This window comes from Chionomys nivalis, chromosome 5, assembly GCF_950005125.1.
Source record: "Chionomys nivalis chromosome 5, mChiNiv1.1, whole genome shotgun sequence".
Taxonomy (NCBI): Eukaryota; Metazoa; Chordata; class Mammalia; order Rodentia; family Cricetidae; genus Chionomys; species Chionomys nivalis.
This window is the reverse complement of record NC_080090.1, coordinates 27,029,044-27,044,848: the sequence shown is the minus strand read 5'-3', so window position 1 is coordinate 27,044,848 and position 15,805 is coordinate 27,029,044. Positions and strand designations below refer to the sequence as shown.

Sequence of the window (15,805 nt, the reverse complement as noted above, 5' to 3'; positions counted from 1 at the left end):
GCATGTACAGTGAGTGGTCTGGGTTAGAGAGCTGGGGTTGGCTATTGAGATCCCTGTGACAGTCAGCAGGACAGGGATGGAAAGTAGGGCCCAATGGAAAAGGGTTGTGCTAAAGATCAGGTTAGCGTGAGCTACTCCATACACCTGAAACATAGGCCTTAGGCTCCCCTAAAACCTGAGCCATGATTATCCTACTATATTTTAAATTCTCTAATTTATTACTTGGAATCAAAACAGACCAGATGCAGCTTGGTGAGATCTTTCCAAACAAAATTTTTCTAATTCGGTTTCTTGATAGCTCCACCCTATAAGGTGCAAGGGTAGTGCTATCCACAAGCACCTCACGGGGAATACTATGGGAAATCCAACAGCAGGAGGTACCTATGAACCTACCTTTCCTAAAAGGAAGATACAAGGCAAGTGCTGCTTCCCAAATGGCCACCCGAGAGAGAACCAAACTGTGTGGTGTGTTCTCCCTGCTGGCTTCATCTTGGACCATCTTGGGTTTGATAACTTCAGAGCAGAAATGAATGGCAAGTGGGTTTAGTAGCTATGCCCAATGCCCTGAAAAGATGCTGTTGTTCCAGCAGCTTTGATTACAAATAATAGAAATTGATTTGAAAACATGTTCTTGTTTATCTGAATTAACTACTGCCGCTGCTCATCTTTTCTTTGCTCTAAAGAATTTTCCCCAAGGAGCTGGCATTGAGCATCGGGTTTGGCTAGGACACTGACAGGAGAACATATCGCCAGCAGAACAGAGTAGGGCTAGACGGCGCCTCTGATCGCCATGGTGTTCGTATGTTGGATCTGAAAGACCATGAAGGCAAGAAAACACAAAGAAGAGTTTCCCACTGATTGTAAATAGGTTATGAGCCCAAGGGAGGTGACAAATTCTTATCTGTGGCATCTCTGAGCCACAGTCTCACGGGCATTATATTTATCATGGCTACATCAATTCTTACAGACTAAGAATAAGAGAATTAAATTATTCACATGGAGAAAATCCTAGAGACCACAAGAGACATGAAGCTGGCAGCTGATATCAAACCGCAGGCTGATTCTCTGGATTATTTTAATTGTTCTTCATGCTGGTAACAGGAGGAATGTGTTCATTTTAGTCTAAACCATGTCAAAGCATGAGAGTCTGTTCTGAGAAGATAATTCACCCACATTTCTGAGCCATGATGGGAGACTAGAAATACAGTTTTGGCTATGGTTTCCAAAACTATTTCCCTAAGTCCTCAGAAGGTGCAAGAGTGGGGGGGTCTCCTACCGCCCATACAACAGGGATAATATTTAGGGGAAGGGAATGGCCAGGACATCTGGAAGCAGGGAGAGGACTGGGGGGACACCTTCTGGGCAAAGTGATAGTAGATCAAACTATCCCTACTCTAAGTTGTTTTATATTGTGTGAAAGAGCGGTTTTTCCGGCTGTGCGTTGCCCTAGGACACTGCTTTACCAGCAGTTTAGTAGGCATTCTGGGGATAAGGAGAAGTCCAGCCCTGGAGTGGACCAAGAAACTACACTGTCTGTGAGGTAGTGATAATATAGACTGATAGACAAATTATCCCCAGGAATAGAAAGGGGGTCACACTATAAACACGGGGACATATGGAAGTCTTAAACTCATGTCAGGAAAACTAGACACAAGGACTTACTGAACACACTAGTTCAGTAACTAACTGGGTGTAACTCTTTTGTGAAGTGATGAATACCTGACCCTGGGATGGCTCCATCCCACATCTTTTATCCGACATGTACCTCAAGAACACGGGACTCCCCAGCATAGACTGGCCTCCCTGTTGACAACGACTTCTCAACTGCCAGCCTGTCCTCCTACGGGCCTGTGTGGACTTGGCCATGACCTACCTTTCCTGCCGCTGTCCCACTTTCTGCCCCTGGCCTGGACCAACCCTGTCCCCCTAGAGTCTTCTGTCCACTCTCATGCCTGACACCAGTGCCCTCGACGGAAAGCAGACATGCTCATGTGGGTTGGAATTAGAGCCTAAGTGGGTTGTGACTTGCTGGAGTTCAGATGGAAGAACTGGGGTTTGGAAATGCCAAGGCATTCGGATCCTGGGCATTTGCTCCCCATTCACATCTCTCTGTGAAAGGCTCTTTACCCACAGCCCTGGCTGATCTCTTTCTACAACAGGGTCTTTCAAGAGCCTGACAGAATGAACTCCACATATACACATGGGCTGTAGAGATTTGCTCGGAGATGTAAACCCAGCTATATAAACACCAAATTCATGTCTACAGTTTTTGGACCAGGATAACATATAAAGTCAAGACTTGGAGACCAGGTTTTACCAGATTGACCGGGAGAGTAGGAGAATTGTTCTGGAAAGAGAACTACAGCAATGATTTGAGGAAGGAAATACAGGGGTGGGGCAGAACAGCTCCAGACACAGCCAATAGAGAGGCTGTTGCTCTTGATAGACCCTTGGTGTGTCTGATCCTAAGGCAATGCTCCTAATAAATCTCACATCCTGTGGATCCTGGAACCCATAGTCAATGCTTCTGAGAGATGACACAAACAGAGAGCTGACTTTTGGTTGTCTCTAGTAATTGAGAAAAATATTTAATAACTTTACCTATTTGGCTTTCTGGTAGAGACAGGTTTCATTTCCATAGTCGTATTTCCTAATGGAATCCATCAAACCTTATTGTAAGTACAAAGGTGAACACACAATCACAACACTGCTTGGGCTCTACAGCACCAAGACAGTTAGACAGTTCTCCCACGCCTAGTCTCTCTTGTCATTCTGAAGATAGCTTAGAAGTGGGGTCTCCCTGTTCCCAGTACCCCCAAATCAACCACAGTATTTCTTCACTCATATGTTCTATAAATAAAGAGTTCACAGAAACGTGATTAGATTATGGCTTCCACAGCTTTACAATGTGGTACCATGATGAGGAACACACTGATATAATAATGATTGTTTTGGGCTTCTAGAGCTTCTTTTGCCTGACTTTCAGACTTTTCAGCTGTTTTTCCTATACCAAATTTCTTTGGAGACTGATTTCTTCCTACTCTGAGAGATTCAGGTCATCTGTTAATATCGCCGTCTCACCCTTATGCTGTGGAATATTGTTTTAAAATGTGTTATATTTGTTTATACTGTAGAGTATTTGTTTAATGATGCAAAAATGTGTTGCATTCTTTTATGTTGCATTTGTTTAACTCTGTGAAGCTCTGTTACTTTGCCTGTCTAAAACACTTGATTGGTCCAATAAAGAGCTGAACAGTCTACAGCAAGGCAGGAGAAAGGATAGGTGGGGCTGGCAGGCAGAGAGAAAAAAATAGGAGAAATCTGGGGGAGGGGGGAGAGAATCAAAGAATAAGAAAAGGTAGAGAGGAGGACATCAGGGGTCAGTCATCCAGCTACACAGCAAGTCACAGAGTAAGAAGTAAAGAAAGGTATACAAAATAAAGAAAGATAAAAAGCCAGAAGCAAAAAGTAGGATAATTTAAGTTAAGAAAAGTTGGCTAGGAATAAGCCAAGCTAAGGTCTGGCATTAATAAGAAAGAATAAACCTCCTTGTTATTTATTTGGGAGCTGGGTGGTGGGGCACCTAAAGAGGAAAAGAGTAAGAAAAAAAACTAACATCATCCTTAGGCAGAGCTGTGAATCAAACAGGGGTTGATGCAGATGCTGGAAGAGAAAGGGCTATGGTGACAATGGAAGTCGGGGCTAGTAGAAGCCATCACTGTCAATTAGGAGTCAGTATAGAAATTAAGGCAAAAGGAGTTAAAATATAAATCAAAATAATAACAAGACTGACCCCTGAATTTAGTCATACTTCAGGAGAGACCTGCAAAGACAACACGGTTCCAAGAACCTATGTTTTCAATGCTACTTCAAGTTAGAAATTACCTGTGTCGTCAAATTGTCAAATATTCCACGTTCCAGAGTATGCCAGTCTGAATGCAATTGGACCCTAAAACTCATAGGGAGTGGCACTATTAGGAAGTGTGACCTTGTTGGAATCGGTGTGGCCTTGTTGGCGAAGTGTGACACTGTGGGTAAGGGCTTTGAGATCTCTTTTGCTCAGGCTTCCTGTTGCCTGCAAGATGCAGAACTCTCAGCTCCTCCTCCAGCACCACGTCTGCCTGCATGCTGCTGCGTCCCACCATGATGATAATGGACCGAACCTCTAAATGGTAAGCCAGCCTCCCCAATGGAATGTTTTCCTTTATAAGAGTTGCCATGATCATGGTGCCTTTTCATAGCAATAGAAACCCTAACTAAGACACATGGCAACCAGGGCTTAATGGTCTCATCAGTTTCTGTATGGTGGAGGAGTTGCTGGCCTGTCACTATCAATAGGTGTATATCATGGAACCACAACCTCAAAAACAACAATATACACCCAATGTCCAAAAGGCTCCTTCATTTTCAGCCCTAAGCTTCTCTGGTATTGACTGTTATCTATATAAGAGCTTCTATCTTTTTGGAAGTTAAATTTATACTGTTGACTGATGGCCTTAAAATATCAACTCCAAAAAATAAAAACAAACTAGACTCTGAAAAAGAAATAAAATCACAACAACAATAAAAATAAAAAAAGGTTTAAAAGATAAATCTAGTACCAAGTAGAAGAAGAAAATATCTGGGTGACTATAAATGGTTCCCTAAATCAGGAACACACATCAGCATCTACTGCAAAAAAATAATAATAATTATATTAGTAATTTGTTTTGATGGAAATAAAGTACTGTAATATTTATCGTCTGTGCCAGAGTTATAATGACTGTGGGGCCAGAAGCGAAGTGTCACAGCATGCTCCACATGTTTTAACACGGTCTCTGAAGGCTCTGGAGGCTATTAAATTTAATGAACCCATCTGCTATGAAATAGAGGTCCCAACGTAATCAGCTTCCTCCATGCCAAGTAATGCAGATGGCAGACTCTGTTCCACAACCCAGCAGGAAGGTTTCTGTTTCTCCTTCCGCATCTCTTTGTCCTGATGATTGCAACGTCTTTGATAAGCAGTGGTGTCTTGGGAAAATACTGTAAATTCCATTTCCAGCCCCGTACAACTTCCTTACGATGGCTTTGACACCTCTGAATAATTGCTTCTGGGCAGTAAGAAGTTGTAGCTTAAAGCAATCACCCAGATGACTCCTCAATGGCTGAGGTGCCATTCCTAGATGGGAAGCTAAAACAAATGTGCAATTTATCAAACCCAAAGCCTTTCCTCCAAGTCGGACTTAGTGGGGGGCGAGGAGGAAGGATGCAGGTCCAATTTGCCAATGCAAGTAAATAGGTTTGAAGTTCCTGCAGATTGCCTGCTGAATTGCATTGCCAGCAAATGGAAGGGACGGGAGGGCTGGATAATGAATTCTCATTATTTTAAATGGTCACATTCCCACTGTTTTTGAAAGATTTCCTTGCTTCCCTTCTGTGTATCACCAAGATCTGTGCAAACTCCCCTGGAGGGGTTTATCAGAGTGTGGTTGTCTCCAAGGTTTGATGCTACCTTTGCCCTACATGGCGATTGGGTAGCTTTACCGAGCTGATTAAGACCCAACTGCAAAGTGCAAGTGATTTGCTTACAAAATGGAACAAATTTCACTCATAATGATTTTTCGCTCTGCACCTCCAAGATAATGGCTGTGCATGACTCGTGTTCAGATGAGAAGCCTATAAATTCCAGAATTCTGGTGTTTGCTGTTTTGCCAATTAATACATGAGATCTTATTAAATTAAACATAATTAATGTTGTTAACATTCATTCATTTATTTGGTCTTCACCAGGAAAGCAAATTGAATAGAGCAGCTATGGCAGACATGGAATATTTAATCAGACTGGTAGCAAGAAGCCAGGAGATTGAGTCGTGAAGAGAGCTCTGTCTCTGATACTAGAGTCAGGCTTGGTAAATGCAACCTGTGACCCCAAGAGCAAGAATCCAAACCCAGGCTTTGTTCATGGTTCTGCACGTCCCTGAACTTGTCCCCACATAGAACATCACGAGCCAATGTGTAATGAATAAAAAAGCAAAGCACTAGACTCCCAGGTTGCTCTGAACCATTTTGTCAACTATTGTTGATTATACAACTATATCTGTTGATGCTGGCTGCTTGCTTACAACACCTAGTGAGTCAAGCAGGCAGGAATCCCCTTCACCTTGACAGCTAATTCAGGTAATTAAGGAGAAAGAAGATCTAAGGTCATCGTAAGCAAACTTAAGCAATGTTCAGATTTACTAGACAATTAAAAATGCCACCTTCCTGTAGACTTGGTGAAAATGATATAAGTCAATAGGGTCATGGGTTTCTGCTTCCAGAGGGGGAAAAAAAACCTCTCCACATCGCAGCATAATAAAAACAGGGAGCATGGAGATCTGAAACGCTGTAGAAGAATGGATGCAGCCTCCCTGGTCTGAGAGTTTTTAGGATAAGGCATGGCTGGATTTGCTCCCGGTATATCATCTGTTCTCAAACCAGAGCACAGAGGCAGAGGAGCTGCTGTGACAGGCAACATTCCAAACTGGATCCTAGGACTTGAGCTCCCAACAAGTACATGCCCGTCAAACCCCTTGCCCTTGAGAATGGGCAGGAAAGGATGTCACTCCCATAATCATATTACAAAAAAAAATTGATTTCAAATTAAAGAAAGGGAAGCTAGCCTAGTGAACCTAACATAATGGGGGAAGCCATTAAGGGGAGTTTGAGCGCAGAGAGATAAACTCTCCTGGTCTGGAAGCAGGGAAGCTTGTGTGATGATAGCACCAATGTGGTACGGATTGCAGGTGGCCTCTGAGTGTGGTCTCCAGGTGGCAAGAAAATGGGCCCTCAGTCCTACAACTACTGTGAGCAATGGAACTCTGCCAAGAATCCTGACCATCTGACTCTTCCTGGGAAAGAGCTCTGAGCTGTAGATGAGGCCTCTTCCACAACTTCTGGTTACCCATGACCTTGTGTGCTCCAGAGTGGACGGACATCCGTAGGAGCCTCAAGACCATGCTCTGTGCCGTTTTAAGCAGTTAAATGCATGGCTGTTTGTTACCTGGCCGTGGGGAACTAACACAGCTATGTGGGTGATGCTGAGCTGTAGAAGAAGGAAGGATGGATGAAGAGAAGGCAGGAAGTGAGGGAAGTTGGAACAGGGGAGAGAATAGGTAATTCTCACTCCCTGCAAAGACAGTCCTTAGAGCCAACCCTGGAAGGCAGGTTTCATTTCCATCTTATAAGGGCAACTGGCTAGGAGGCAGAGCTAATGTAGGCTGTGAGTGTGTGTGTGAGAGAGGCGGGGGCGGGAAGGAGAGGGAGAAGCAGAGAGGAGAAGAGGGAGAGAGGGAGAGAGGAAGAGAGGGAGAAAGGGAGAGAGGGAGAGGGAGAGAGGGAGAGAGAGAGAGAGACCCAGGCTACTGTTTTTCCACATTCAGATTTCTTAGCTCAAGACCTAAGATAGATTTTACAATATGTAAATACATTAAAGAATTTTATGCCCAAACTCCACTAGAGTTAATGCACATGAAGAATGTGTTGGTTACCTGTCACAGAGGCAACTGCTCATCATTGCAAGCTGCGTTATATAAGACCAGTGCTGATCCTGGACTGCCCTAGATGAATGGGTTAGGATAGAAGGTAGAAAGCCAGGCATTTTGAAGCCATCAGTATACTTAATAATACTAATAAGCTATGGGTGTACCCTCTCAGGCACAGCCAGAGGTGGGCTTCACTGATCTTCCACGCCTCTCAAGTCAGTAAGGGTCAATCATTTCTGGCTTTTAGGAGTTCAACGCACACTAAACTCCAAGTGTAGTTTTAGGGGATTCCGAAAATCAGCGGGATCATCTTAGCACTCAGATTCCACAGACGAATCCAGAATGTAAATCTTATACTGACCCCAATGTATAAATGATGGGATTTTTTGGTTTGGGTGTTGGTTTGTGTTTCTGCTTGAGCTGCAGGGTCTATGTCTCGATGACTTGTTTGAAAAGACTGTGGTTTCTCAGTCAAAGACATTGATGGAGTGACTCTGCAGCTACCCCCTAGCCCACAGAGATGGTAAACACATAGTCACATAAGCAATGGCCCAAAAGGTCTCTCAACATCTCCAAGGTGAGAAGGTTCCTCAACACTTCCTACTCAGGAGCTTAGTTATCTAGTGGATTTGCAACTATTTGACAGCAGGCATGAGGGAAGCCATGACACCTTGCTGAGCTGTTATTTCAACCTGACCAAACACTGGGTCCCAACTTCTGTGTGCAGCAGAGGGTTTGTGGAGTGACAGGACGTGTTAGCTCTGTCATCTTGCCATATGGAGTTTACTCTGTAATGAGCCATGGTGGTTGAGGCACAGAGTGTTAATTCCATATGTAGCATGAAACTTAAGAGGAAATCCTGATACTGCTTTCCTAGGTTAGCCTTAGGCCAACTCCTCTTCTGCTGTCAAGGGCTATTTATGTGGAAAGGCCTTGAGTAGTCTCCATGAGCTTCAGGTTATATTTCTAGCCATAACAACTAACAAAAGCGCCACATCCTCCTTCTTAGCTATATAGACTCCATCTGCTTCTCATTGGTGATGCTAATGTTATTGAACCTACTCAAGATGTCATTGGACTTGTCCTAGTGTACTAGAGAACAGATACAGCACCCTACTGTTCAGGTAGTATTTTCCTCCTCATGGTTAATTAAAAATAATCTCTGGAGAAGCACTTTGAGACAATAAAAATGTCCTTCTCATCATCCAACTTCCCCCCAAGATTTCCAATCTACTGACATGAACTTGGTGGCCCTAAGCTACCATGATTGCAGAATGGTGATTCTCCAGCCCATTACCCTGCTACTTATCATGTGGCCCAGCACTATGGGTTATTCTTGCTTCCTCATGGAGTTAATCTGTTTGGCGTTTGTTTATTATCTTTGAGAAATCATGGATTGCTGTTTTACTCAGCAAGCCATCATCGATCGCTGTTATGTGTTGTTCTGAGTTCAACCTGTCCCAGGATTGATCAACAAGAGACATGTAATGTAAACTGCAGACTTTTGATATGATCATGCTATTGTATTTAGTGTTTCCTTATTTTTTGATAATAGATATTTCATGTTTTCTTTATTCAGAATCCCAGTCCTGGAATGAGTAACTTCTCCAAGGAATCCTAATTCCTTTTTCTGGGATCTGGCTCCTTCCTGAATAAATTCACTGCTGTGTAGGTATTCTGAGCCTAGTCTCCTTCAGTGAATATAGTTGGAACTGCATTCTGAAGCTGTTGGTTCACTCTAACTCCACAGGCACCTGCCTTGTCTTGAAGTATTTCCCTTTGTTCACTTCCATGGTCCTCCCAACGTAGAACTGCTTATCACTACAAATGATGCTAAGACAATTTAAATTTGTTTGTAGCATTCTCCTTAGATTTAAAGGTAGTATAAAGCATTTTATTCAAAATTTAATAATGTATATTAGCACTATATCAAAGATTAATTCAAAAGATTAGTTATTTTTTTCTTTTCTCTGGTTTCTCGGTTAATTTGTTATTTAACTAAAATAGAATTATTTTTGTTTTTAACTTGTTGGCATTTTATTTTTCTTCCATGCTTATTGTTATAAATTTAATGTTTGAATATACAGCATACATGCTTTCAAAACTCAAAACTGTACACACACACAAAGAAAGAGAGGAAGAAGAAAATAAAGACAGATAGAAAGAAAAAAAAGAAAGAAAGGAAGGTTGGGTTTTTGTTGCTGTTGTTATATTGGTTTGGTTTGGTTGAGATTTTTGTTTGCTTTAATTAGAGCTGTCCAGAAGCTCAGGGGGAAAGGTACTAGTTGCCAAGTTTGATGACCCAAGATGGATCCCCAGGAGCCTTGTGGTATCAGGAAAGAAGGGAAGAATCAATTCCTGCAAGTTGTCCTCTGACCTCCATACACGTGTTATGGTACACATATCCCCTAACACATACATGAACACACACACACACACACACACACGTGGCTAGGGATACAGTTCAATGTGCACAGAGCTTGTTATGTAAGCCCAGAGACCCGAGTTCAGTTTCCTAGAAACCACAGAAAGCTAGACTCAGTCATGCATATTTGCAGCCCAAGCACTTCCACGATAAGACGGGCAGAAGCAGGAAAGTCCCTGGAATCTTACAGGCTTGCAACCCTGAGTATGCATGGCAAGAACAAAGGACCCTGACTCAATCAAGGTGAAAGGTCAGGACTGTACTTGAGATTGAAGATTGTTCCCTCACCTCCACATATATGTTACTGTATACGTGCACTTGCACTCCACACACACACACACACACACACACACACGGCATACACACATGCAAAGATCCAACAGAGATCAAAACTATGTAAAAAGGGATGTCCCATTGCCCCCCGGCCTCTATCGTCTCATGTCTTAGAGGTGAGCAATTCCATGGACTTTTTGTTTCCCTAACTTCGCACTTCTGCGTGCACAATGTGCCAGCTAGAAGACTCGCTCTTTCAGCTTCCCACTTAACCTAGCAGCATGCCCTGCTCTGCTATAAACCCTCGATGCTGAGAAGCAGAGACCACCCTCGTTCTTATTGCCAATAGTCTATGGCTCACAAGGACAATCTTTAACACTTAAGGAGTCAGACAATTTCCAGAATTTGGAAATTAATTACACACACTTCCAGTGAACAAACATCTTACATATTTGTTTGTCTTGATGGAGAGCTGCCTTCATGGTTTCAAGTATGACTGCTGGGACAAAGGGCAAAGGAGCGCCACTCCCTTCCCCATAGAGACTGACCCACTGCGCATTTCCATAGTGATCTGTGGAGGTCTCCCTTGCTGGCATTCTCTCCAGCAGAGGACCTGGCTAAATTTCTAATTTTTATCACTCTGCTGTTGTGAAATGATATCTCATCATTATTTACTTTGCATTTTTCTTACTGTGGGTAAAAGTATATTTTTCCATATCAAAAGCCATTGTGTTCTTTTTTGTGACCTGCCTATGTCTTCTGTTACTTTCTTTTTCTATAGAAATTTTTGGAAGGATCTCCTCAATTTTTCAAAATGTTTTATTACATTATTTGTTTATGTTTGTGAGTGAGGGTGGGGTCACATGTCATGGTTTCAAGCGTGGAGGGAAGAGGAGGATAACCCATGATAGTTAGTTCTCTTTTTACCTTATAGGTCCTGAAGATCAAATTCAGGTCACCAGGATTGGTGGCAAGAGCCTCTACCTGCCAAGCTCTCTTGTCAGTTACTCAACTTTTAAAATGCTCTTTGCCTTTTAAAATTATGGCCTAGCTCTGCTGAGATGAGATCATACACTAAGTTCCCATATGTCATCGAGCTTTTATTGGCCTCTCTGCTCTATTAATCTGTTCAAGCTCAAGCATCATATGCTTTAACTTTAGATTCTGTTACTACATTTTTATACTGAGAAGTTAAAACAACCAATCAACCTAGACGTCTAGAGTTTGTATGACCAACTACAGAGTGATTTGAACTTCAGCACCAGCTAGACCCATTCTTCTTCGTTCCTGGCTCTTCTGCCTCACTTAACTACAGGTAAAAAGAGACAGCACTATGAGTGTTGTGGTCATTGTCATTGATTTAAGCATGGTGTCAGATTAAAAATCAGTCTAAACTGAACTGGAATCTGACTCCCAAACTGACAAAAGATCATTGTCACCAGCAACCAGAAAGTGTTACCCAGCCCCCACCTCTCATCGTTAGGTGACTTGGTGAACATTCTCCTGAACCAGGAGTTACAGTCCTATCTGTGTCTTGGAGGTCCCACTGTGGGTGGGGTGGGGTGAGCTGTTGTGGCCTGGATGTGTCAGGGTGTCACCAGTTTGGTTTTCATGTGTTGTTATTGTCCCATGTGTGCCTGCAGCTGCCAGAAATACAGCAAGAAGAAAAAGAGGAGCACCCAGAGAGAGGAAAGTCTGCCTAAGGCAGCCATGGAGACCACTCCAGAACACAGCTGTGCCTGTGCTGCCGTGATTAATGTTATGTGAATCCCAACAAAACTGACAGCGGAACACTCCAGTGAGAACATTTACAATCAATAAATGAAACATGCCAGTCCCATCAGACTCGGTATCACTATGAAAAATCGCCCTGAAATTACACAAAAACACGGCCGTGGGATGATTACTGGATGACTGGCAAAGCCTCTCCTTTTAGCACACACTGGAATCCAACTTTTCAGGAGCCCATGATCACAGATCACTTAACCTCGCTCACAGAATCCCATGTAATCGCATTTCTGCCTGTCTATGGGAGGAGGATGTAACTGCATCCTTGGGGGTGGCCCCCATTTGTTATCACAGTGAGCATCAGTCGCATCTTCGACTGAGACCGGACCTCACACGTGGAAAAGCTAAGTTCATCATTGTGCTTCTCACCGCTTTCTCATACAGGAATGTGTGAACACACGTGGGATATGGGGAAGTCACAAACAAAAAGAGAGCATGTTTGATACTCTCAGAGGTGTAGGTCATTTTCATGGCCATTTTCCAGCATGACTTTGTTTGCTGAGGCCAACAATGTCTATTGTACCTACAGTCTGGGACAATGGTACTAAAGACCATAACTAATGGAGAATGATATGACGTCTTGTCCCTGGAATGAACACAAGAAAGCCCTTGCACTGAAGCATAGGGCAAACCCAGCCTCTCCCCAGGGCCCTGTAGGCTTACAGTGCTATCGATGTATGCTTCGGTCCACACCACGTCATGCTCCTGGTCGATGACTTTGGGTCGGCTGAGCACATGGAGGTATTCCATGACATTCTCCTGCACATCAGCCAAGGTGGAGATCTGGGTGAAGAACCCTGCGAAAGAAGGACAGGGCTTAGGAACACACAGCAGAGCATTCCTCAAGAAAGACACACTGGCCAGAGCCCAAATTCCCTTCTTCATACTTATTAAGTGTTGGATCTCGGCCCTCCATCTGAAGTGAGCTGTATCTTCCCTGACAGAGGATAGTCACCGAAAGGAATGAACTTAACCGACACAGAAAGAATTATTGAGTGTTGAGAGCTCTCCCCCCAGGCTTTGCTAGGGACAAAGAAATCAGAGCACTCACTCTAGGCAATTCTGTTCTTCCCACATTAGTGACCATATTTCCAAAGAGAAAACTATAAATTCCAAGATTAAAAAGATCCCATTATTATTATTTTAATAATAGTAATGATTAATGTAATAAAACAAAGTTTGCTATTTCTTTGACAGATAGTATTATTTTTTTTCTTTGTTTTGTTTTTGAGGCAAGTTTGGAATGGCCATGTCACTCGGACTGGCTTTGAACTTGCAGCAATTTTCCTGCTTCAACTTCCCAGATGTTGAGCTGACTGGCTTTCATTTATTCTTGATAATATATATGGAAGGATTATTATTGTGTAATGATAACATGCCTGCAGTGGGCTAAGGACTTGTGTTTTACCCAGGTTCCACCAGTATTGAGCATAAATTACAGGACAAAAGCACAGATTGTGGGTTTCTTGGTTTTACTTGTTCCTTCTGTGCCTCTGGTTTGTGCCCATTACTTCTACAGGTTTTAACCTGTGTATGCTTGAGGCTAGGATTCCAGATCCTACTTTAACATGACTGTCAGACTGACATGCCTGGTTTTTATGCAACAGACAATGTTCTAAGGATGCAATAGTTTTACAGATGATGTTGTCTGCTTGATCTTGAGTTCAGGGCACTTCAACTTGGGGTCTTGTGGGCTTTGCTGCGGGCTAGGTGGTTTGGAAGGGAAGAGAACACTGGGCACAGGTCTGGCTTGCCTAGAGGAAGCCATTTGTTCAAGTGTGGGTGAAAATCTTTCTTAGCAGAATGAACAGGATGGGCAAGGAAGGCACTGGCTTCGGTCATGAGGATAGGCGAAAAGATCCACAAAATAGTACAGCCACCATTAAGATATAATAGGGGTAGCCAATCAAGTCTGGCTACACCAAACCAGGGTCTTTGGAGGAATAAAGATAAAGGAGAGATAAAGGAAAAAAAACAGTGGGGTGGGACAGGCAATTGAGGAGTGGATCTGGCAAAGCAAAGAACGCAAGGGAAGCATCTAGATTACAGAGAATCGGGCCCCTTCTGGAAGGAAAAGTAGCTCAGAATGGCCCCACTTTAAGAGTTTAACAGAGAGCAGAAATGACCCAAAGGGATAGGCTCAGCAAAGCATGGGAAAGAGTGAGCTATTGTCCTAAAGCAGGAGGTTACAGAAGGACTTAAAGCTGGACACAGTATAGGGAGATTCATGTAGCTTCTTCTTGTCTCTAAGTAAGGATCCATTCCTACTCTTCAAATAAGTCAGAGACGGCTTAAAGGAAACTGTAAAATCAGATCTGCTGCAACACTGGCAGGGCAGTTACAGACATTCCTTGTGTCTGAATCAAGCACACGGTAGGGAAACACCAGCCCTTCCACTGTCTGGGATGGGCTGGACCCTCCCAGAACATGTCCAAACAAAGGCCAGCTGGTTTGAATTTAGTGTGCCAGTTCCCAACAGGTTGGGACCATGTGGCTTCTGGGTTCCTGATGACAGCCCTGCCCAGGGCTAATTAGCATGCATTATCACTCCTACCTGCCCCACCCTTCTGGTCCAGACTACATCAGAGAGGCAGGGCCCCAAAGGAGGAATGGGGATGCCCTGTTATAGCATGAGATCCCAGAACAGGACCTGTGAGTTCTCTTGGAGGTCTGACCCCTGCTTAGGGAGATCCATTGGTATATGTCTCCTAGGTGGTCCAGCTGAGAGGCATGACTGGCAAGAAATACTTTATAAGGGACTACGAGAGGACAAGGGACATGCCTTTCCCAAGAGGAGTTATTTCTCCATGCCAGGAAACTATAATATACTTTGTAATAAGAAAGAAAATATTTAATATCTCTGCTAGTAGCTAAACCTGGGGTTCTGAGTAAAGAACCTTGGCACATAGTACTAGCTAAGGAGGGTACCGCTGTTGGTCAGTCTGGTAGTTTTGGATCTGGATGACAGTAACTTGGATGAGCACTTTCACTGTGGACCTATTTCCAGGAAGATAGTCTGTCTCAGGTCCTGGATTGCTTCTGTTTTCATGTCCAATCTTCAAAGCAGCATCTGAAGCTCTCTGATTTAGGTTTTCCAAAACAGAGCCAAGAGAAGAAAGGAGATGGACGCGTGAGGGAGGATGAAGGACAAGGCTCATCAGCTTAGAGAGTGAGAGTGGAAAGGTGTCAATCATACGTTTGTAAAGGATTGAACTGAGAAATGACCCTCGCTCAGCTTTGTTTATCACAGTCAAAGCCCGAATGTCACAACCAGCTCATTTCCCAGCACTCCACGCCTGCAGACAGCCATTTATCTGATAGCTTTTGTGGATGAAATCGTGTGCCCAGCATAAAATTCAGAAAGCCTACTCTCAATTTCCTTTACAACTCTCTGCCTCCAACCGCTGTTAGTCTTCCCCATCTTGGCAAAGCACCCAGTCTGGTTAGACGCAAAGCAGAAGAAAGACCCTAGATGACCCCTCATCACTCTCTGCTCCTCTCCTGGTCCCCTATCTAACTCACCAGCACGTTTTCTGGTCCAGTCTCTAAAACACACTTAACATGACTGTTCTTTCCTTCAGCACCTTAACCCCATTCCAAGATTCCATGGAGCATAAGTTAATCCAACTCCAGTCCACCATGACTCCACCCCTCATTTAGGTGTAAGGATCATCTGGAAGTAGAAAGTGTACGCCCATTGATCTGATGAAATCACTGTAACAGTTTCCACATCAAGTCAGAACAAAATCTGAATGTCTTATTCTGACCTCCAAGAACCTTCCTCCACTGGCCTCCACCTACATGGAAAGCTCCACAC

General features: G+C 43.5%; 1 protein-coding gene across 2 annotated transcripts in view; it reads right to left on the bottom strand.

Annotated features, from left to right (window-relative positions):
• Window positions 1–15,805, bottom strand: part of Cacna2d3 (calcium voltage-gated channel auxiliary subunit alpha2delta 3) — an 840,411-nt gene that overhangs the window by 262,916 nt on the left and 561,690 nt on the right. For both annotated transcript variants that reach the window (XM_057770101.1, XM_057770100.1), the window contains exon 13: window positions 12,652–12,785. In XM_057770101.1, coding sequence (XP_057626084.1) covers window positions 12,652–12,785 — 134 coding nt within the window. The remainder of the gene's footprint in view (window positions 1–12,651; window positions 12,786–15,805) is intronic.